Genomic DNA, 24,985 nt, shown 5'->3' on the forward strand with positions numbered 1-24,985 from the left:
AATCTATCATTGAATATTTATAAATCATGACATGATATGACTTAACTTTAAATGTAGAATCTTATGTTCTACACACCAAGAAATAATCGTCGTTCTGTATAAGAATGATTGAAATATTTGTCATCCGGCTTAAAGTCATCCCTCAATTCTTTCAAATGGCATAGAAATTTGAATGTGCCTCATGCAATTCGTTGAATCCAGAAAACAATATTTTTCTCGTAAAATATCGTTGGCATGAGACATCCAACATCAACCCGTTCATTATTACAATAGAACGCGAAATCATTCGAACAACCCTTGATTTGAATTTTTCAAATCATTCATTTTTCACTCTCAGTAGAGAAGTTTTCAACATGTAAATGCAAAGAGCAAACAATTTCTTTGAAGTAAAAGTAGACGGTTCATTATTATCGTTGAACCAACGAAATACATACACGCCTAAAACCAATATGCCCCAAGTGCATCAACATTTGTTTAGGCTACCAAAGAAAACATGCGTTCGACCGACTGTTATGAACGTACGGCGACACGCGCTTAAACATTATAAGCCACTCTCGTTTGCACACAACTCTAACGCCCATATGGACATCGCACCAATGAACGCTGGTTCAATATTTGACTTGAACCGGTGCAAAATGAAATAGAAAAAGCCGTCGCATATGACACTCACGCTACTGTTCCAGCCGTCGCTCATGCAGCTGCTCTATTTATTCTAGAGCATGCGGTGAGACTACGAGATGCGTGCATGTTTGAGGTTGAACCGATCATGGGAAGACAGATTTTTTTTGAAATTTACCTGTTTGATATGATGGGTTGATTGATCGTTCGGATCAAATTGTCGAACTTTCCTATAAATGAATTTGCGTGCTGCTGTTGTTGTTTTATTTTAACCTTCCGGCAGTCGCGCTAGTGCACTGAGTGCACGCTGCTCTGAAAATCTAGCGAAATCATCTTAGAGCAGCTGCGACTACTCGTTCAGTGTGCCATTTGCGCGACTTCCGGAGGATTAACTAAAAATGGGTTTCGGGTCATCAGATTTCGCTTACCTGTTCAATGAACAGGTTGAACGTACCGACACGTCGCCTCTGTCCAAGACTGACTTGAATAGTTCCATTGAGCATAGTTTTCATACCTTACATCATTAGACTCAGTGTTCTCCATTCACCCACGATTATACATTTGCACTAATCTGCCCCTTATTATCGTATTTACGGAATGACACATTCTTATCACGATGACAATTTTTTTATAAAGGTATTCTGAAAATGGGTGCATGCGTTGAAAAGTTCTAACGCGGCCACCACGGAATCTCAGAAACCAATTTATCCACCATTCTAAAAAAAATTCCTACCTGAAAATCCTATGTGCCAAGAAATATAGTGAGTGCATGAAATTGTTTTCAGCAAAGACACGCTAGAGTTCGCTGCACCCAATTATGCGAAAAGATGATTCGAAAACGACATAAACCTAGAAGCACCAGATTAAACGGGAAACGTAATTTTCTCAATTATCGTACTGGGCCACTGTAATTGATCGCAATGGTAGTAAAATGCAATCCCAATGGGTGAGGAGAGCCCACCATATATTTACTAAATGTTAACAACTGTTCAAATCGTTTCAATAGTCCCTCACAAACCCAATATTTAAATTATAAGTGTAAAATATTCAGTCAGTCAACATAGAATGTCTTAAATAAAGTATCTTATTACTTAATCGGTCGTAGATCTTCATAAAAACACTTTCTCCAAAAGGGTTCTACTAAAATTTCATAGGACCCTGCAACAATTTATGTTCATGATACTTCTGAAAAATGCGGCAATGACCATATAGAGTAATTACACCAATTATGGATACCTGCTATGTCCATCATAATAACGTTATCAATTTGTTAGCAGTTATTATTTTTTCACTATTTTCAATAGGAACACAATTTCCGAAATACATATGTAACACAATAATTTCATAGACTAGCTAGCATAGACTTAAATTGCCGGTGAACTATATAAGGAGCAACATAGAATTTGCCTGGTTCGCCCTAATCAGTCCTAGTTCTGAACCTTGAAAGAGACAACAGGCCGTCGTCGCGGGCTACATAGGGCGTGTGTCGGGCAATCTTGGCTTAACACTCTAAACATAAAAGACAATCGCGCACCTCGATGGCCCGCCGCAGCAGAAGACGTAACGTCAATCTACTTCTATCACTAGATAACACCGCGTGAAAACAACCACTCATTAACAGAAGTAAGCGGATAAATCCAGAACTTTAGGTACGAAGCTGAACCTTAAACCAGATCCCAAAACCTTCTAACAACAAATTACGTGCCCGATACCCGAAGACCCAAAAGATACTTTCCATTCACACCCAGAACGTCAATAACAAGCGATGAGAATTAAGCAGGCCCCTTCCGGAATCGCAACGACTATCCCCGGGGGATGAGAGCAGCCGCGAACCCACAAACAGTAACATTAATAACCAACATCTTACATGTAACGATGAGTTTATTTTCCCCTGGAGCTAGATACTCTTAAAAGATGATCTATGCCGTAATGGAACATGCTTTTAGATCCCATCAAAACATCTCTACAATTGACTTTCAATACCAAGTAGAGGCGCATTCCCGATCAGCTATTGATGGCTTAAATAAAATATATGTTAAAAGCTTCTATGTTTATTTGGTCTTATCCAATCACATTGTGAAAATTGAAATCAGAAGTTTCATTTTTAGCTGGTAAATACTATCCACAGACGAACAGCAGTGCAAACAAAGCCGTAATGGAACATGCTTTTAGATCCCATCAAAACATCTCTACAATTGACTTTCAATACCAAGTAGAGGCGCATTCCCGATCAGCTATTGATGGCTTAAATAAAATATATGTTAAAAGCTTCTATGTTTATTTGGTCTTATCCAATCACATTGTGAAAATTGAAATCAGAAGTTTCATTTTTAGCTGGTAAATACTATCCACAGACGAACAGCAGTGCAAACAAAGCTTATTAACAACCATTTAATTGTAACGAACTGTTTCAAGTGTATCCTGAAACTGTCACTTTCCCTATTTCCTCTTGTTTGTACTATCCTCCACATCCCAAAATGATATTCAAAAACAAATTTGTCACACACAAAATGACTTTTTGTTTGACAACTATAACTTCTAAAAAACCAACAGCTATGCTGTTGTCATCTTTTATTTCATCAGTGCTTTTGTGGTCGCTGATAAATCTAAACCTTTAACACATTCCCTCTGATGCAAATATTAATTAAAAAATCGCTGTGCAGCAGATAGGTCCATTAGTCGCTCCAATCTCAAAAATATTTCATATACCAGAGTCACAAAAAACTGGTTAAATTAATTTCAATGGTTAATAAAATTATAGAAACTCATACTTCATTACAAATTTCCAACAGATTTACAGAGTTGCTAAAATGTAAAAAATAAAATCGACAATCAAAATTCAAATTATCAACCGCCTCACCTCAGTTGCATCGTTTTTTCTTATTCCAAAAGTCACCCCCATTAGTCACTTTCCATATTCCCTTAGTCACCTAATGTGACAAAAATTGTCACCTTGGTGATATCTCTCACTTTAAGTGAGATGACTTGAAAATTTCCGATCACCTTAGTCACGTGAGATTTGTGTCACCTCACCGAAAGTGACCGTCAGAATAACCCCCAACGTTTGTTCCAGTACTCTTTGTTTGCTTTCATTCACAGTCCCCGATACGCCGTTTTGGGACAGTTATTCGTTACAACAGCAATAGTGCGCGTGTGTGACGTTAATCTGACGTCAATAAGTGCCGACCCATGGTTCGGGCGCTTATCGAGTTTGTGGTGCTGGATCACCGCCGGACGAAGCTCATCACCAAGGAGTTCTCACTTCCACGACACCCTCCCCTCTCGCTGTAGAGTATGGCCCGTACTAGCCGTACTCTCCTCTACAACAAACAGTCAAGAAGAGGGAACAAATAGGATAACGGCTTCGGCTAAGAAGAACACTATGGTGGCTTCCGGGATTCCTTACAGGGAGCTAGACAATCCGTTCCTTTGCTAGAACCTCCCTAGCGATGTTGATGACGAACCACATCGCTAGGGAGGTTCTAGCAAAGGAACGAAGCTCATCTTCATAGCTAGTAGATAAGGCCCGCTACTGGAGAAGCCAACGAAAAGTAAGACAACTAGGCCGTTACAGTCCTGGCCAGTCGGACGAAGCCACTGCATTTCTGTCCAACGTTAGCAGCAGATCGACGATCATGATGTACGGAATCAAATTGCATTAAGAGAAAAGGTTTGTCAAAATTCATCCATTCAACAGATCACTTTTAAATTTTCTGGGAATGTGTTCGGGAGACCTTTGGCACGAAATTATCCTCCTTAGCCTTGTACCACTCTAGAACATCTTTCGAGTTATGGCACCAAGCTAAATCGGACCAGAAAATTGTAGGGTCAACGTGCGAATTGGACTCTTTTGGAAGCATTCTTTTAAATACACTTGACAACCGTTCCGGTTGTCATGAACGGGGTGCTTCACTTTCCACACGAGCAGATTGCCTGCCGAAACATGTATTTATTGGCAAACTTAGACTTTTTCTGCTTTCTAACTTCCTCAGGGACGTCGTCACCAGCGGTAACGAAAAGTAGCCCAGGTATTTACCGGGAATCTGCTTTCACTCAAGTCTCGTCATCCATGACGAGTAAAGGCGGTTACGTCAACAGATGAGAGTGGAGCTTCCGAGCACGTGGTTTCCGTACTATATTCTGGAGTTCATTGCGTTTCGATGCCTTTTGGACTTTGTAAGTGGATAATCCTTCACATTTTTTGCATCTTGCACATAAGTTTTGCTTAAATGCAGATTTTTCCCCATCTCTCACTGAACTATTGAGATCCAACCTTTCAAAGGTTAGATTATTCCGCTTATCATCCTTCACACTATACGGGGATCCATTTTGGCCACGTTTTTCCTTCTTATTGACGATAGAATGTTCGTTGTACTGTACATTGTTGTACATTCGTGCGGCTAAAATTTGCGCCGTTTGTATCATTGAATGGGTGGTGCGGGTGAGGTGGTACATCACTCGTAAAAACGGCACCATGAACTTGTTCGACGATTTGTTGCTGGCGTGCTGACGATTACCCGCCCTGTTTAACGGATAAGGCTAGCTACATTCAGATTTGATTTGTGTGCACCAAACTGATGCTTAGGTATATGCTTATGGAGTTGAAGTCGCCAGTTTTTGCATGACGAGCTAACCGAATCCTTTTGACGTCGTGTCAACACTTGTATCATACATTGCAGTACCGATACCGAGCCTGGCACCCCGTTCGTGTCAACAGTGAGATTTCGAAGGTTGCAAAAAATGGCAGCGAAAGGTTAAATTCGATCAATTCCGTTCGAAGGGTTTGCCAGTTTAGAAGTGGTTTTTTATAAGTCTATTGGTATCGAGGGTTATCATGGAGGCATTCCAAGGACGTCTGGCTGAACTTCCGCCTCTCTGATGTTAGATGGTGGGCAATCGTGAGCATAAGTACGAAAATAAAGTGCAATTCGGCACCAAGCTGTGGGGTGAAGTTTGATCATTTTGCACGAAATTTGCAACAGCATTGCCGGGCGAACGAATTGTTTGGAATCGTAGTCGGCGGTTACTTCTAGTTTGGCGTTGATGTTTAGTGTTCATGATTTTTCAAATTGACACAGTTGTGCTAAATTTTTATTGTGTGGTGAACCTTTTTTGTTGTTGTTCGGATCAACTGTCCCGTGAAAGTGATTCAAATTTATTGGGTTGAATACTGTGATTCCTTTAACGACTATGAAAATGCCTGCTCTCAATGTGGGACACGTCAGTACACCGGAGCCTCACTATATTCCAGGGTAAATAAAATAAATAGTTCATCTTATTAGATTGCTTTGCTATGCACATAATTTGTAGCGCTTTTGGTTTTACTACAAGGTGCTCCACCGGTGCAGCATAAAAAGACAGACAGAACATATCAAACCCAAATTTGATTTACCACACCGGTGTAGTTAGAGTTTCCTTTGCTGTTAGTCATGTTTTGGTGAAAAAAATATCTTTTCAACGTAAAACTTTTTCGAGAGTATAATTAATTCCACAGTTCAACAATAGAAATTCATCAAATCGAAAAAATGTAATGTAGAAATTCCAACTCAGACATTACCCTCCGGAATTTCCGGATCGCGTTGTTTCATTTAAGAGGTTACTGTACTGCCTATAATCGTCAATCAATCCCATGAAGATAGGGTATCTCATTGAACTTGGAATTTATTGCGTTTATAGGCAGATATATGAAGTTGGGGCTCAAAAAATCGAAAAAAAGATTGCATATTTTAAAAGGACACACTAACGAAAATATGTGTGTGGAATTTTATCTAGATCGAAGTACCAGATTTCAGCCGTTCACAGCGCGCTGGTTCCATACATGAATAAATCTTTAAAGGGGATTACTGCCCATGATCGCATATCTGTCCCGTTTTCTATAAGATTTCCTATCTTTATGGGACTGATTATTTTGTCAACGCGGTTTGCCTTGGAGAAAAGTGACTTTGGGTGAGGGGCTATAACCACAGACTAACAGACATAACACTATGAGGGAATTCCCTCAAAAAATATCGATCCGGCATCCATGAGATATTTCTGATCAGCTGATTATTTCTTCTGACGTAACTCGAGCGGGTGCGCCGTCCAACAAAATCGCCGATTCGATTCAACATCAAACGAATCGGGTTACCGAAGTATGGTCGTCGGATGGTTTTTTTCTGTTCGCAGGAGCAAGCTTGTTGACAAAACCCCTCGCTGAATTGTCAAACAAACGTCGTGGTGGATTGCCTTATTTTCCTGAACACATTTACAGTCCCAAACACTCATTTGCTGGTGCGTTACCCCTCAAGCTTGGGAACTATTTTTCATTAGTGATATATCCCCCATATGCTTTTAACATGACCGTAATAGCGGACGAAGCTTTGTTTTTGAGTGTTATGTCTGTTAGTGTGAACCATAACTCATCCAATTTTTCATGTAATTTTTAATAAAAATTGGATTCAAACCGCACTGCAATAACATTCTTCTAATAAATGCTTCTCATAGACTGGTTAGTTCGACTGGCCAGGCCATGAGAGTACCATTTCTATCACACTAATTAAGCATTCCATCAATTCAGTGTCTTTCAAACTGATATCTGAGCTGTCCTTTTAACTGCAAATAGTATGAACAAATATGTCAAAAGTTGTTGTTAGGGAAACTTTTTCATTGAAACCTTCTCCATGATCCAAGTACACTGGAAAAAAATTGCTTTACGTTTTTAAAACGATGAACATTACAGACACTTTTTATCACAGACTTGCGTAGAGAAAAATAGTAAACTTAGCAAACCATGAATGTAAACTGGCGTCACTGAAGCTCATATAAGCTTCGCATGGGCTTCCTCTTTTACTTCCCCTCTCAAAACCATCATGCTCGTTTGGCTACACTTTTAGACAGTCCGTTTGGCTACAATTTTTGACACTTCGCTAATCTGTAAATAAAGTGTCCATAAATGACGCAGCATTTTTTGAGCGATTTTTAACACCCCCACCCCCCTACCCCATCGTAGCATTTCGTCACAGACCTTTAAGTATCCCCACTGGTAATTACGTAGCTTGACGGTAACTCTCCCCCCCCCTCTTATCCCCGTAAAATTAAAAAAAATAAAAAGCGATGTTAGTTTTTCCCTTTAAAAAAGCTACGTAGCATGCACATAACCTCCTGTCATACCACATCATCACAAAATACAAAACTCCCCCTCCCCCATATAATGCTACGTCATTTATGGATGATCCCTAATGTACATTAGATTGTTGACATTTGATGATGGGGTAACGGGAATCAGAGAGAATAGGAAGAGAGACGAAGAGTAAAAATCAGTCAAAACGGCAACACTCCCTTTATAATGATTTCAACACTCGCATTTTGGCAACCGCTTCCAAAGGCTACACTTTAAATGACTCCTATTCTATTTTGAAAACAAACCGTATGGTTATCGTTGGATTTGTTTAGCAAATGGTGTGCATTGCGAAACAAAGCGATGAAATAATTCTTAACGCTTTTTTTTAATACATGTACTCTAGAATGCACCTTACAATCACGATTTAACATTTAATTTTAAATTTTAATTTCTTTTTTGATGGATGTACAATACTTATCTCCTCTAACTCAAGCATGAGTAATGTTTATTTGCATTGCACGATTGGTCTGCTCAAAAGAGACTAGAGGTCGCATGTCGCTATTAACCCTTGTGAAGGCAAGCTAAAATCCTAACATTAAAGGGCAAGCCGCGCCTCTCAGGCCCGTCTAAATTCAAGCTCCTTTTTGCCGTTCTCATATAGAAAGGTTATGCAATCGGTCGAATTTTCGACTTTTTAACCGAGACCCGCAGGGCCAAATCTCTTACACCATTCGACTCAGTTCGTCGAGATCGCAAAATGTATGTATGTGTGTATGTATGTATGGATGTATGTATGTGGCAAACAATCTCACCAATTTTTCTCAGAGGTGGCTGGAACGATTTGTACAAATTTAGTCTCAAATGAAAGGTACAGCTTTCCCATCGGTCGCTATTTATTTTTTATTGATCTGACTTTCGGTTCTGGAGTTACGGGTTGAAGAGTACAATCACACAGCAAATTTCCATAGAAACTGATTCCACCATGATGTCCAAATGATGCAATATATATTAAAATATGTGCAACATTACTTGGCTTTGCATGTCTAGGTCATTAATGACCCACCGAAGGCACTTCGACCACATTGGCCAGCTATGACGGTTCTTGATGCCCCGGGGGAACTTACCAAGTTCCTAAGATAATGTCATACCTATTTCTCAACGAATTCTTTACCGATTTTTACAAACTTGGTTTCAAATGAAAGGTACAGCATACCCATTGGCTGCTGTTGAATTTATATTTGGTCCGACTTCCGGTTCCGGAATTAAAGGATGATGAGTACGAAGACGCAGCAAATCCCGATTTCAGCGTATAAGGTGAAGGATGTAAAAAGGTCAATTTTTTTTCCAAAAGGTGAGTACTCGGAAGATCACGTCGACTGTCGATTGGTTCTGAGCTCCATTTCGTTTGAACACGACCAATAAATGTTTCTGAGTTGCAATTAATTTCTTCTGATGCATAACCGGAGTAAATATTCAGATTTTTCTTCCGAGTCTGCATCAGATTCATTGTCGGAAGCAATATCATTCACATCTTCTTCCTCGCTTTGCAAATCAGTTTCGGAGTCGTCTGCTGTTGAATTTGCTGGAATTTCTTCCATTATTTCAGATTCTTTGAGATGATTGAAAAGATGGGCATATCGTCTTATAGCCATTTCAATTTTTTGTTGCTTCTAGATCCTACAATTTTAATAATTACGACAACTGTAACACAAAAAATAGACAACAAAAATAGACAATAACGACAGAGTTAGGTTATGTTATATCCAAATAATTGTCAAGTAGACCACAATGGGTGAAATAAAAGTATTTACCCAAAAAAATATGACACACGTCATTATCGTATGCTATTTTTACATTTCTTATGAAAGAAATGTATAGAATTCGCTCAAACTTTCAAGATTTTTTTCTTATAAGAAAAGGTAAAAAGATAAAATCATTAAAAACATGAAAAAATACCTGCTAATATGAAGATGAACTCATCAAAATGTTTTTTTTCTTCAGATAAATATTAATGTATAAAACCCGTGGTATACCTAGTAAATATTGCATGCACACCGGGCCTACCAGGCCTGGCTTGCCTTTTTGTGCATGTAAAAAATTCAAACATAGATGCACATCACTCCATAAATGAAAATTTCACAATTCTTTATTTTTGTTATAGATTTCAAAGCTACTTATCAAAATTTCCATGCCCAAGCTTATACTACATACACATTTTTTTGTTACTAAAAAATTGTAACGTGCCGGGCCTCTGAGACCCGCTTGCCTTTTTGAGGGTTAACACTAATAATTTATCATCTTGATCTTACATATGCTAGGACCATTAGTTTGATACATATTACCCCGGGTACACACATGTCAAAGTAATGGGATACAATATGCTAGAGCGAGACCCCATGTTTCACTCCGTCAATACATGGAGACAGTAGCGCTTTGCTCCTTCTAGTAGTTATAATCTCTTTTGTCTGCTCAATAAGGTATTTTTGGCTTCACACTATTCGTCTCTCTCTTTATTCTCTCTGACGGGAATCACGTTTATAAAGGACATGATTACACGAATTACTTATTTTTGTTTGAGCGAAATTCCAACTATCTCGACATCTATCGCATTTTGGAAGATTTTTGTTAAATGCATTTTGATTTAAAATGACACTTCGAATTAAAAGTTATTGTCAGAGTAACTTTTTTACCGATAAGTTCTCCATCATGCAATTACATGTTTCTTTTTTCTTTGGGTTTTATTGACAAAATATAAAAAATTTAAAAAAAATGTTTTTTTTTGCAATTTTCATTTTTACTAAGCATTTTTATTTTTGAGAAAAATGATAACATTTTTTAGTGTGTATTTTTCTCGTACAAAAGTATACATTACCTGTAACTCGTTCTCAGATAATTTTGCTGCATAAAATACAGTAATCGAACAAAAAATATATGAAATGAATGCACGTAGAAACGTTTGCGCCCTTTTGAAAAATGGCTCTTGTATCAAAATATTGCAAATGGCAGAGAAAATCATGGAGATTCATGAACCGAACACAATTGCAAAGTTTCGTTCGAATCAGGATGGTCATATGTTGCGGTCGGCCAGTTTCTCATCCCTCTCTTATAATCCAAAAATGGTCAAACTCACTCACCAAACTTCTTCATTCGGATCTCCCGAAAAATAAAAAAATGCTAGAAAAAACTAAGACAGTTCAAAAGCACTTCAAAAAAAATTACAAGTCGTCACCAGGTAGCGCTTTAGCAAACTCAAGAAGAAGAAGAACGTGATTCTAATACCATAACCTTCCATTAAAGAAGCGAGCCCAATGACTGTTTTGACATGATGTCCTTTTGGGAGACCCTAATATGCATCCAAAGTGTTCAAGTTTCTTCGAGCTCTAACTTAACGACTGTAACCTGCCATACTATATGCTCTATTTCACTCAACCGTCGAATTTAACATATTGTTTGAATCTAAACGAGGCCAAATCAATTCTTGCCAGTGAGAGCTATTGACAGAAAATCGAAGGTCATTGAATGCAGCTATTCTTAACTTGGAGCACTGCAGTAAAAGTTAGCCATGATAGGTACATAATCGTGGAACATTTTTACTGGTTTTTCGCAGCCAACGAAAGTACATACTAACTTTTGCCTATTTGAGCACAGCATATAGCTTCGTATCCCGCGAAATTCCCATATACGGAAATAGACGTAAAGCTGTTTCTGCCAACTTCCAGTCTGTAAATTGTTGTGCTGATGGTGCTCAACAGTTAACACTTCTCTGTCTATTTCCTGTCCTCCGAAGACATGCAACATATTTTACGATGCGATGTCGTGAGGTACTAAACGCATAGGTCCATGGCACTAGTGTAGTAAAATAAGTCCAATTTCAATGTTTATTTTGTTATAAAATGGAGCACTTACATGATGACTGACGAGCCTCCGAATCTGATGGTAATGAGACTTGCTTCAGAAACAGTCACGCAATTCGTGCAACTTTGGTTTACATACCGTACCGAAATAGTATGTCGTCCTTATGGATGAAAATGTATGTAGTTATTGCTGTCTGAAAGCAATAAAACTATCACAGATTACCGCATGTATGGTTTCCCAATGCCATGTGGTTTTTGGGTTTGCAGTCATGCATGATTTTCAGTGTGATACTACGTATGTAACGGAAATTTCGCACACGGCTCTTTTTCTTCCTTACATTGGTACTAAATTACGAATGAAACTTGTACTCGATTTCAGCGTCCATGTTGTTATTTACATAATTGCCACACTTATTGTGTCGTGAGTCGGATTATGTGCATACTTGAAATTTTTGCAATACCATCGTCTGGTGGCTCAGTTGATACGGTAATACATAGTCTCATAAACCAAACGTCGTATGTTCTAGTTCTATTCTTGATAAATTCTTGCGTAAACCTTTGAACCAAAAACTAGCCCTGCCATAGCAGTACAAGACAAACTAAAGATAATACTGTGTTGGTCATTTTGAAATCTTTATTTGATTCGTTGTTAGCTCAGTCAAATTCAGTATAGAGCAACTGGTAGCGAGTAACCGACCTACCTTTAAACATTTTTTACGCAACTCATGCGTTTGAGAAGGACGTCTGTTCTGTGTAATCGTATCACTAGCTCTGTTTAGAATTGTCGCAGCACACTGTTGTGAAGTTCCTCATTGGAGCCATTCAATACTCAAGAAAATCTAGGCACAATCTGCACTTATTCGTTGATTTTCCTTTGTAGTTTGTGCAGAATTTTTAAATGAAGAAAAGGAGAATTTCTTTCGTTACCTTCTAAACATTGCGTGAAATTCTTATCAATGATTATTTTTGGGTTTTGATCATATGCATTGTAACAACAAATTCATTTCATTGCAGTTACACCGGATACTGTCCCCAATTGATGTACCGAATTGGAAATACATACTCATCACTGTCCCACAAATTGTTACTGGATCCGTCGGTAGCTCACTCGGAAAAGCTGATACTTTCTGACCGCTCTACGGACGAGTACCAGGTTTCTGCCACTTTCTCTATTTCGACGAACAAGTAATATTACAATGGTATTTTTTACGTTATTCTAGGTTCATCGTCCAACACTGAAAGAAATTGATGCCACTGGAACCATTATCCCGCGACATGAAGACATGGACAATCGCGACGTGATTTACCAGAAGTCACTGATGCCCGGTTACGAGGGATACATTCCACGGACGCAAAGCAAATTCGGGCGACGCTACGCAGTGGTTACCAGCGAAGGTTTGGACGAATTCGAGCGGGATTGTCAACGAACGCGCGCTCAGATGAAGAAACTGAGACATCGGACAGCCCAACCGATTTCTTCTATTTCGGAGTTCAGTTTTGGTGATAGAATGCAGGTATGGAATGTGTCTCGTAGTATTTCTGTGGAATATTGATATAGATAATATCTTACCCGAATTGCAAACATCTATTACCGAATTAGCCCAAAATTTCACGCATCCTTTCCCAATTGAAAGGAACGGCCGCCCTCCATGAAACACCGCGCTTAGACGATCTGTCATAATATCGTGTACCTACACACTAAGCCAGCCAAAAGTTGTTCGGTAATTTCTTTTGACGACTACCACAGTAAAGTGATATTTTTACGGAGCTGTCAGCAAATTTTTTAAAAAATTGCGGTAAAGTTTTCATTTTTTAACGATTTTCAGTAATTTTTCGAATAATTTGCTGAAACCCGCAATATTTATCACTGAATTTATCAGCTCTTCTGTTTTTTTCGGTACATAAACATTATCCAGCAAAAAACTGACTGATTGTTCGGCAAAATTGTACCAACATTACCGAACCTCGTCAAAAACTTACAAAACAGGTACAGCAAATCATCTGTCAAATCGCCATTTTCAGAGGAAACTACTGACTGACCAGTATTTTTTGACGTTTGGATAGAACGGATTGCGGAGAGTTCGGTAACCGAATTGTTTTACTGAATTGATTACCGAACGGTTTGCTGTTCAAAAACCCAGTAAAATTTTACTGTACCCAGTAATTTAAATTAAGTGTGTATCTGTATAACAAAGGGATAAATAAGAACACATGTTATGTAAAAAATCAGCCGTACAATAAGCAAAGTTGTGTACAGGTTGAGTGTACCATTTGTTGGTTATGGCGAACTCAAATCTTTCTGCAAAATCTAGAAATCATATTTAGATTACAGAATAGATAAATTTGGTTTAATTAGACAAACTTATACTTATAAGTTTCTGCCTTAAATATTGTCGTTTCGTTTAAGGTAAAATAGGAGGCTTAGTACAGCAATTATTCGGTAACTGGGCGTTCGGTAATTGGGCTGCAGCACAGTTAAAAAGTCACCAGTTGAACGTCAAACGTGATTTGCATTTTCTTATGCCAAAAGATCCTGACTCCTGCGGTAGCATACAAAGGGTTAAGTCGCCGGTAAACTCTAAGCTTGCTCATATGACCCTTTCCACGTTTTTCTAAAACTCTTCCTTCAACCCCTTGCTATCCCTTGAGTACTATGGCTCTTAATATTGAAAAATATACACTGAGAAACAAAAATATGCATAGTTAGCATACTTTCTATTCCCGTCTCTTTTCATCTGCTGTGATTTTTATGCATTTTCATGCATAAACTTCTAATAAGCATTTAATGAGTGGATAGACCGAATATGTCCAATGCATAAAATTTACAGCAGAAGAAACGAGAGGCAGATAGAAAAGTATGCTATCAATGCATAAATAAAATTCTGCGTGTACAGTCGTGATTCGCTGGTTGGCCCACACCTCTGTCCAACTATCGAATTTGATTTGTTAGTTGGACCGACTGACAGATGTCAAAAACTCTCCAAAGGAGACGTTAGTGGTGTAATTGCATCTATTCACATCTCTAATAATTGTCAGATTGATTGTCAAAGTAAATTTGACATAAGATTTTGACATTCAGATGCCTTTTAGTTGGACAATGGTCCAATTAGCGGAGGTCCAACTAAACCGCGGTCCAGTTAAAAAATGTCCGACCAGCGAATCACGACTTCCAGTCCCTTGCTAATTGAATGTCGTTAAAAACATAAAAAAGTCAAACCTTCACTGAGCAAACATTGAACGGTATTTGTCGATATTGTTTAATATTAGTTAATCGACTTCCTAACTACAACAAAAATATCTGAAGCATCGAAATTGCTCTCGGTGATTTTTAGCATTTCACAGATCAGCCCAGTTAGGGAACCACTAAGAAGCCCAAAAAAATTTCAAAATCGTTCAACACGTGTCCAACGATGGACGTCTGTTGGACTGTTATTTGGACGTCGTCCATCGTTGGTTCAACGAACGTCCTTCATTGACCGATTTTGAAATCAACCGTTCTTATGGGGAAGCGGCATTCGCCAACTGGGCTACCGTCTTAGCACAGTTATCGAACAGTTGCTGTACTACAAATACAAATGAAGACAATCTAGAAATGAGAGCCCTCTTTTTACGCCTTCTCTTTCAATTATTACTGAAAGACAATAAAACTTTTTAAACATTTATCAGTATGTTTTGAAAGACAAGGGTTTTTTTCTTAGTTTATTGCGCAAACAGTTGAAGGGAAATCAGAAAGGTGACCGAGTAATTCATGGAAGAGAAAGTAAACAAAGAGAGGTTCTGTTTTGTAGATTGGACCTATTGAAAAAAATCTTCGAATGATTTTGTAATATCTGCCGCTTTTTTTGGAAAAGGGCCAATAAGCATGCTGTCAACTTTGAGAGGAAATTCTAGACAGACGAATTTAAAAAATCGTGAGCAAAACACTACATTTTAACGAGTATTTTATAATCCCTCGTCGACAGTTTCGCACTATGTACACTTCATTTTGACGGTCTCGTTGTCTATTAGGAATAATTTTTCGTTAAAATTTTCAAAATAGAGCCACTACTCTGAAGACAGCGCGAATGATAACGATATTGATGACAGTTGGTTAGCGTAAAAATGTGCCTTTTTACTAGTCTAAATTTACATATACCGTCTGTTACAGTTCCTTAAAAACGATTATCGTTTCCCACTTGAAGCCACTCGACCGGATGCATTAAGTGTTTGCAAAGAGGTTCCAGTTGAAAATCTTCCACCACTACCCGAGTTGCCATACAGCCAGCATACTCCACCCCATTTCATGGAGAATAATAGCAAGGAGAAGTATACCATACTAGGTGAGTAAAGGACGTCTCATAAATTAAGTAATTCATTTGTGGTGGAGGGTATATGACAACCTGTTACTGTTTGTGGCATATAGAGCATGGGGACATGTGTTGAAGGAATTTGAAGGAAAAAAAACGATTTAATCCACCTAGCAGTGAGCTGAGACATTTCTTACACATTTCACTATTGGATTAGTTTGCAGAACTCACGAGAAGTGGCCACCCAACTAGAGGTGTGATGAAAACAGTTTCTAGTCTTGCACGAATAAAATCTCGAATAAACTGAATAAATTATAGAAATTAACAAAACGACCGAAATAAAAAAGTAAAGCAAAAAATGAAACAATAGGTTTTTAAATTCATAAAATGAGTAGAAAAATTAATGGAAATCAAAATTATAATATACACGAATCAAATTAGATTAGGTTATTACATAAAAATTAAGATTATATTTAGAAATAGCTATAAGATTAATAGAATAAATTGACTCATACTAACAAATTGAATGAAATAAAACGAATGACTGAACATGAAATGCATAAAATTAAAGATATGAATAAAATGAATCAGATAAATCAAATGAATCAAACGAATCAAATGAATCAAATGAATCAAATGAATCAAATGAATCAAATGAATCAAATGAATGAAATGAATCAAATCAATCAAATGAATCAAATCAATCAAATAAATCAAATGAATCATATGAATCAAATGAATCACATGAATCACATGAATCACATGGATCACATGAATCACATGAATCAAATTAATTAAATGGATCAAATGAATTAAATGAATCAAATTGATTTAATTCATCCAGTGAATACAATGAATCAAATTAATGAAATTGATCAAATGAATAAAAAGAATGGATGAACAAAATGAATAAAGTAAAAAATAAATGAAATGCATAAATAAAACAAACGAATCAAATAAACAAAATGAGCTGAAGTGATAAAATGAATAAAAAGAAGAAAATGAGCAGAATTAAATGCATTGATTAAAATAAAAAATTGAACAACAGTGTTATAAATTAATATAAAGATATAAATTGAATCAAATAAATTATTTGGATGAAATGATTAAAACTGAAAAAGTAGTCAAATTATTAAAATGGAGAAACTGAACAAAATGAATAAACTGGAAAAAAATAATAAAATGCATACAATGAAAACAATGAATGATATGAGTAAAATGCACAAAAAGAATAAACTGATCAGAGTGATTCCAAAGAATGAAACGAATAAAATAAGTAAAATGAACGCAGATGAACAAAACGAATAAATGCGGAATGAAATAATTAATTAAAATGAAATGGTCATATATTTGAAGCCAAAAACATTTTTGAATAAAGAAAATGAATAAACCGGATTGTACGAATTTGAAAACCATTGCATCAGAAAGTTTTGAAATGTTTTTGAAAATCCCAACTTCTGAGAAAAGGCTAATAAATATGCAATGGTCTTTCTAGGGCTTCCATCTTTTTTTGGTTTTATTCTTTTTGTTTTCATGCTTCTTTACTTGACGAATTCGAAGTTTACTTTTTGGTCACATATTCCCGAAAAAAGATTTATGTGCAGAACATAGTTTACTGGTCCAGTATTTTAACGCGCAATTGAATATAGTAAAGTGAGACAAGGTCACATGTGCTTTCAAGCCCCTTGAACAGAGACGACAGAGGTAGAATGTGATTCGTGAATGAGACAGGTATATATTTCAAAGTTTTTATTTGAAGTAAATAGTGTGAAATGTCTAGGCTATGTCGATTGCATAAAAGCCGTGTTTGTATTGTTTCGTTCGGAATTCTCGTGCAGGAAATATGGATAAATGAGTCCTATACAGAAAAAGAAAAAAGAAATGGTTCAAACTACTCAGTATATCCAAATATGGACGATGATAAGTTAGAAGACACATTGTAGTTGCATCCCCCATCGAGAGTGGGTACTTTGGGAGACTTCTTTTCCTGGATCTAATTTGTGGATATTTTTGGTCTTTGATCCGTTATTTTTCATGAAAGTTCGTACCAATACAACGAATGTGCAGCTGATACAACTCATGGTTCATTCGCCTGCGCAACGTTCCGTCTTCCATCTGCACGCCACCATAGATGGTACGCAACACCTTTCGTTCGAAAACTCCAAGGGCGCGTTGGTCCTCCACGAGCATAGTCCAGGTCTCGTGGCCGTAGAGGACCACCGATCTAATCAGCGTCTTGAAGATAATCAACTTCGTGCGGCGGCGAATTTTGTTCGACCGGAGTGTCCTCTAGAGTTCAAAGTAGGCACGATTTCCCACTAAGATCCGTCTCTGAATTTCTCTGCTGTTATCATTGTCGTCGGTTGCCAGTGAACCCAAATACATGAATTCGTCGACCGTCAATCTGAACTCGGGTGGGAGGTTCACATTGTCGTCTCTAGAACCTCTTCCTTTCATGTATTTTGTCTTCGAAACGTTGATGGCAAGTCCAATCCTGCTGGTTTCAGCTTTCAGTCTTTGAGCATATATTTCATTCAAAATTCAATAGAGATACGAATAGTTTAAATATCGCACGTGGAATGTCTCTTTTGAAAATTTCCATCGTCAAACTTTCATATTACCCAGTTAAGCCAAATATTTTTCTGATATAGCCATGCATTTCCTTAATTATAGTGTAGATACAGGCTTTGAATACAATTGAATTAAAGTTGAGTTGATGTAGCAGCAGACAAAAAATAGTTTTGTTTTCTCAACCCTTCGCAATTACAATTAATAAATATTTCAGATTGGCAGAAGATCTTATCACACAACTTAGAAATGCATACAGAAATAGCTAGATAGATGCGATAGAAGAGAAACGGAGAGAGAAAGAGAGAGAGAGAGAGAGAGAGAGAGAGAGAGAGAGAGAGAGAGAGAGAGAGAGATGGGGGGGGGGGGGCGTGTGAGGAATGGCAAATGATGGTTAATGCAGTGACATTATTTTTATAGGTATATTATTATGATATATTGATTCTTACATTCTTATCATAAATAATGTAAGTAGTAATTTTTGCGTCATAACCAGTATAACCTAAATCATGCAAAAGAGCTAAATTTTCGCTAGATTTTTGGGCTTCAAACATACAGTTGCTTTCGGTGACGCCACAAGTATAATTATATTAGAAATCTTTTATCTCACTACTAGGTGAATTACTTGTTGATCTGTGTATTGATTTACCATCCAACATCTACCTCATGATTGAACGCAATGCTTAATCCAAGGAATAAATACTAGAACTCACTGTTTCTTTATCAACACATTATTTTGTCTTTGAAGTGAACTTATATATTGATTTTTGAGAAATAGTTCATTTATTATAAAGGTAATTCACAAAATCTTCTGAACATCGAATTCCTTGAATCACGTAGATGTGTTTTCATACCCCGATATTCAAAATCGGTTTAGTTTTGCCCCTAAAACACCAGTAAAGCAATGCTCTGTATGAAACAATCTTATTTTTAATTAGTAGAAATTGGTAAGCGAGGACTAAAAATACAAAATGTTTAATATCTTCACCGCTCGTGCACGGATTTAGACAATCTATAGCTTGTTAGAAAGGTATTTTTACAAGCTTCCTATTTTTGTGCAGTTTGTGGGACAATATTGTATTGTTCGAAAGTTATTTGCAAAAAACCTGCTGTGTTTTGACAAAATCGCCCATATCTCAGAAAGTAAACAACATATCGAAAATCAAAAATAATAGTGTCAAATGGCAACGTTAGGCCTTTCATTTGAAACTAATTTCATTAAGATCGGTTCAGCCATTGCTGAGATAATTACATGACATTTTGTACATACATACATACACACATACACACACACATACAGGCATTGTCTCAATTTGTCGAGCTGAGTCGATTGGTATATGAGACTCGGCCCTCCGGGCCTCGGAAAAAGTTGTCAAAGTTTGAGCGAATCCTGTACATTTCTTTTGTAAGAAATGTAAAACACGAAACTAAACGTGTCATACAAGGTGGGGCTAGGGGCAGATCACTCTAGGAATGTATAACAAATTTGCACCAACTTAGAAAAAATGCATTTAATTTCCATTTTTGCATCAACTTTGCACTCCCTCGCAGAAAAGATTACTTAATAATCGTCCTACGCTGATCCACTTTGTTCGATGTTTTGTTGAATGTAGGGCTGTTTTTGTAGGGTTTTGACGTCTTACACGCAACGCAAAATACATTGCACGCAACGCAAAATGCATTACGAATTTCTATTCACCATTGTATGAAATGCCTTAACCTCACAAATTTGACAAGTGCTGGTCCTTTTGTTTACAGTTTGGACTTAAGAAATTTGATTTCCATTAAAATAAGCTTAGTGCTAATAATTAATTCCCAAGAAATTTTACCGCAAAACTACTTATCGATTCAGAGAACACTAGAATTAATTGGTAAACAAATAATTAGTTCACTTATTAGATCTTTCATATACATATTCCCATAGTAGGGAATAGCACAATTTAATTGTAAGGCGTTCTAGGAAGCATTAATTCTTCTAAAAACATGATTCCCAATATATTTTAAATGCTTCATTTTGAGAATACGAATAATCTCTAAGTTCAAAATGTAATCAACAGGACCACACCCTGTCACATTTAATGCATGACGTCACTGTGCAGTGACCAATTGTAATGGAAAGAAATGCATTTAATTTAGCTGATTTTAAAAAATGCATCACAAGTTATCTGCCCCTAGAGGTGGGGTATAAAGGAATTGGTGACTTATAAGTGTTTGGGTTATAATACACGAGCCAGATACGTGCTTAATTTGCAATGCTACAATTTGCGCAATTTTTATATTCCAATGATCACAACAATGCTCCAAGAATATTTACAATTGCAAAGAAAAGATAATCGAAGAATTGATAGGCTTTATCGGGTTTCAATAATATTGCAAGACAACTAAGTTATATCAAAACTGCATTTTTCACGTTTACATGAGACTGTCCTTGGCAGCACTGCTTTAACAGAATTCAATCAATTCAATTGCAATAACTTCAGTTGTACTGATAATACTAACAATTCTGAGCGCTCAAATGAAATGCGAAAGCCCGGGTATCAAATTTACTCGTTTTTGTAAACAAATCTTGTGAAAACCAAAAGTTATACTGCCGCTCTACGCATAATTGTCCCATATGTATGGGGAATCCCATAGCACATGGGACAGTTATGCGTATAGCGGCAGTATAGCTGTTTAACATTATGGTGCTCTAGAGACACCATACACGGGAACATTGACCCGTATCTGCAGAGATATGGATCGGGCTTAAATTATTAAAATCTATCTTGCTTTCCGGAATCGTGCTGAGAACGTAATTGCATAAATTGAAACTTTATCCCACTTAAATACTTAAACCAAAAACAAAGTGTTTTAGAATTTTTAAAATTTTTGCTTTGCTTAATGATCATTATCACGCATACGGTTATCATCTGCCAATTCAGTCAAATAAAGCGAGGAGGCAATACTTTCGGGTTCAACCCTTATTTTGCACCTGGTCTAAAAAGAAAGACTAATGGCGATTTCGCTTGAACCCGAAACTGAGTCAGGTTCTAACCCCAACCGCTGTCAGTTCATACATTTTGACAGCAGTTGGGGTTAGGAACTGACTCAGTTTCGCCTCAAACAAAAACCACATAAAACTCTCTGCATTTTTCATCTCCGAATAACTATTCAACATTTATTTTTTTTGTTTCGCTCTAATCGAGTACGACACTTGTTAAAAGCGTTCAAATCGAGGAAAATATTTTTCAATCGAACGAAAGTCTTTGACAGTTCACGTCATATTTGGTAAACATGAGATGTGAAGTCTTTTTACCAAAGATTCAATGCCTCTATTGAAGAGTCGAAGCGAAGTACGATTTGAACATGGATAGTATTCATGAAATTGTGTACGGCGGTCTATTTGAATTTGAAACACAAAAAGCAGCTCTTTTGCGGGCATTTTGCATGACATTGGACAGCATTTCGGGCTTAATCGCAGCAATTTCAGCTCGTATGAGGTTCTTAGGTTAGCTAGAATAAACTTTACTTTTCAAATAATCCCACAGCTAAAAGTCCGGTGCCGTTAAATCCTAAAAACGAGGAGGCCATTTCAAATCACAAGTTTTTGAGACAACGCGTCTTGGGAATTTGCTCTGCAAGAAATTGATTGTACCGCTACAACAAATTCATTGGAACGTTGCAGGCGCTATCGAATATGAATCTGAGGAGTCGCTACAGACCCGTACTCAAAGAAATTCTTCACAAAATTACGGATGCCTACCATAATTTTTACAATAAGCACGCACAGCTTTCGCTATTGAACGATACTTTTCAATGTAAAGCGCTACGATTTCAGCGCGATCATTTAGCACAGGCTAACAGACATAACACTCGAAAACAATGCTTTGCCCGCTTTAACGGCCATTTTAAATATATTTGTAGTTGGGACTGTGGCCACATTTATGTTTGTTAGTCTGTGCTTTTAGTGTAAATCGACTCATAGCTAAAATGGCACTAAATGACGTTTCAGAATTGTTTCTATCTGTCAAAATTGGCTGGAAAATGGCGGAGTTGCTCAATGTTGTAATTAGACAATCTATTAGACGTTTGTTTGACAATTCAGCGGTGGGTTCTGTCAACAAGTCTACTCCTGCGAACAGAAAAACTCGCCCGACAAACATCTTTCGTTAGTCCGATTCGTTTGATGTTGGATCGAATCGACGATATTGTCGGACGTCACACCCCTCGGAGTAACGTCAGAAGAGGTAAACAAGAAATAATCAGCTGATCAGAAACGTCTCATGGATTGCCTAATAGGATACGTCAAGATGGCGCACACTGTACAAAAATAACGCCATGAAAAGATGATCGTTTCGACACAGAGAGCAAAATGTTTTTGCCTTTCTCATATAGAAAAATTATGCAATCACTCTAAACATCGCCCACCTAATCCCGGCCCGGAGGGCCGTGTATCATATGCCATTCGACTCAGTTCATCGAGATCGGAAAATGTCTGTGTTTGTATGTATGTATGTATGGGGAAAAAATGTCACCTCTTTCTCAGAGATGGCTGGTCCGATTTGCACAAATGTCTCAAATGAAAGGTACAACCTTCCCATCGGCTGCTATTGAATTTTTTATTGATTGGACTTCTGATTCCGGAGTAACGGGTTGAAGAGCGCGACCACACAGTAAATTTCAATATAAACTGACATTAAAAATTCTCAAAGGGGGAGTAAGGGAAAATTTGAAAATCGAATTTGTATTTTTGATGCCAAATGACTTTAAAATACATGAAACGATGAGATTTGATGAAATCTCGAAAAAAAATTTTTTGACGAATATTGACTTTTTTGGACTTTGGCATATTTTTGCCTTTCTCATATAGAAAGGTTATGCAATCATTCTAAAAATCGTCAACTTAATCCCGGCCTATAAAGGCTTAGGTAGGGGTATGCAATGAGGAGTTGCTACTTTAAAGTTAAAACTAGTTAAAAATTTCTTAACAAGTTGAAAATTTTCGGCAGGGTCCGGACCCCTCGAATCTTCCCCTTTGATCCGCCGCTGGTTTCAAGCGATGTTTCAGTGTCGACACATAGTATCTCAAGATCTTGGCTTTCGATCCATTGTATGTGTGTGCAAATCTTACTGAATATGTAATATACATTTCCATCATTGTATTGAACATGACCAGCCCTGGAATCGTAGTTTGGACAAATGAGAAAGGCACAATTGCACCACTAGGTGGATCAAAACAGGTTTTTTTTGAAACATCGGTATTGCCCGTTTCGTCTGTAGATAGACATTTTGAAAGCAGCAAAATAAATATTCTCACGTTAAACTGCATGGGGGGCAGCACATAAACAAACCGAACATCTTATGCACAAGCCTAGAGAGGGCGTTAAATGTTGTTTTTGTTAGCAATCGCAACAACCAAACTATGGTAGATGCGGTGTGAGCATATTTTCGTGTGACAAAATTATTTAGCTGTGAGTCAATTAGGGGGTAATGTTACTATATTAAATAGATTCACCATTGATAATTGCGATAAGTTATTACAAACTTTCCGCTAGCTGGCGCTACGATCGGCCAGTAGACTTTCAGCTATCGCGATAGAAACCTTTCGTACAAACTTGGATACAATCACTATTCACACATGCAAAATTGAGTGCGATGTCGTGTTGTAACGTATTTGGATTCAAAAGTTTACACAGATATTCAGGAAAAAAATTTAAACAAGGTTGAGCAAAATTTTGCGACATGCTGTTAACATCAGATTTTAAGTGCGGAAGCACGTGTATGAAAAATATACTAATCCATTTCAAAATTCTCGCATACATGGAAATATTTTATTAAAATTTGTTTCGTTTCTGGGTCAAAAGATTTGTTTGATCGATACTATAGTATCATTTCACTGTTACTTGTCGATTAGAATAGTTTATTTCTCTGTTAACATACATACTGTGAAATGTCCTATGCCACACGTGTGTTTCCCATTTTGCTGTTATAGAAAAGGAAGCAGCGGTTTCATACGCCGGATTTTCTTCTTGCAGGTTACACTGGCCACAAACCGTTCCTGTGGCCACGTTTCGGAGAGCCGAATGCAACATTGACAAAGAAAGCATTTTGTGAATTCACCAACAGTTATGCGCATCAGAGAAGCACAGAATGGGTACCGATAGCGCCAGCCGGAATGGGGACATGCCAACCTAGTGCATCAATTAATCAAATCTATATGAAAAATATAGGGTTGGTACCCAGCTACATGGGTCACGTACCGGGATCACTTTTCAGGTGAGTTTGCTGTGACGATATATTGTAGTTTTTTCTGATGGTTAAATTTTCAAATTTTCGCATCATAAGCAAAATGCAAAATATGTCAAAAACTCCCAACTAATTATTGCTATTGCAGGTACGGGAAAACTTTTGGTAACGACAGTAGAGATGCTAAAAAGTGCCTGAAAAAATGTTATGAAGAATAATTTTTACAGTTATTATTAGATCAATAAACTTTTGGGTAGATAATTATTGCAGTAACCAAAAAAATATTTATTCGAAATAAATAGGTTTGTTATTATTCGATTGTGAATTATTGCGCT

General features: G+C 37.3%; 1 protein-coding gene across 3 annotated transcripts; it reads left to right on the plus strand.

Moving 5' to 3' along the window:
• The first annotated feature begins 4,266 nt into the window (after nucleotides 1-4,266).
• On the plus strand, nucleotides 4,267-24,923 carry LOC131692605 (UPF0605 protein GA14893-like). 3 transcript variants are annotated; one of them, XM_058979760.1, is made up of 7 exons: nucleotides 4,267-4,288; nucleotides 5,601-5,870; nucleotides 12,586-12,724; nucleotides 12,792-13,085; nucleotides 15,719-15,890; nucleotides 24,440-24,680; nucleotides 24,799-24,923. In XM_058979760.1, exons 2-7 carry the CDS (start codon nucleotides 5,809-5,811, stop codon nucleotides 24,866-24,868), a joined length of 978 nt encoding a protein of 325 aa, XP_058835743.1. In that variant the 5' UTR covers nucleotides 4,267-4,288; nucleotides 5,601-5,808; the 3' UTR covers nucleotides 24,869-24,923. The 3 variants fall into 3 exon arrangements, with proteins under 3 accessions (XP_058835743.1, XP_058835744.1, XP_058835742.1); XM_058979761.1 differs by lacking the exons at nucleotides 4,267-4,288; nucleotides 5,601-5,870 and adding an exon at nucleotides 4,690-4,794; XM_058979759.1 differs by lacking the exon at nucleotides 4,267-4,288 and having other exon boundaries at nucleotides 5,565-5,870.
• The last annotated feature ends 62 nt before the right edge of the window (nucleotides 24,924-24,985 follow it).

The sequence above is a fragment of the Topomyia yanbarensis genome, chromosome 3 (assembly GCF_030247195.1).
Source record: "Topomyia yanbarensis strain Yona2022 chromosome 3, ASM3024719v1, whole genome shotgun sequence".
Classification (NCBI taxonomy): domain Eukaryota; kingdom Metazoa; phylum Arthropoda; class Insecta; order Diptera; family Culicidae; genus Topomyia; species Topomyia yanbarensis.

Excerpts from the sequence above, each read along its gene's own strand:
- LOC131692605 (XM_058979760.1), top strand. The coding sequence starts at position 5,809 with ATGAAAATGCCTGCTCTCAATGTGGGACACGTCAGTACACCGGAGCCT. Across the intron at positions 12,725-12,791 it reads GCTCTACGGACGAGTACCAG|GTTCATCGTCCAACACTGAA; the intron begins GTTTCTGCCACT and ends ACGTTATTCTAG. Across the intron at positions 15,891-24,439 it reads GGAGAAGTATACCATACTAG|GTTACACTGGCCACAAACCG; the intron begins GTGAGTAAAGGA and ends TTCTTCTTGCAG.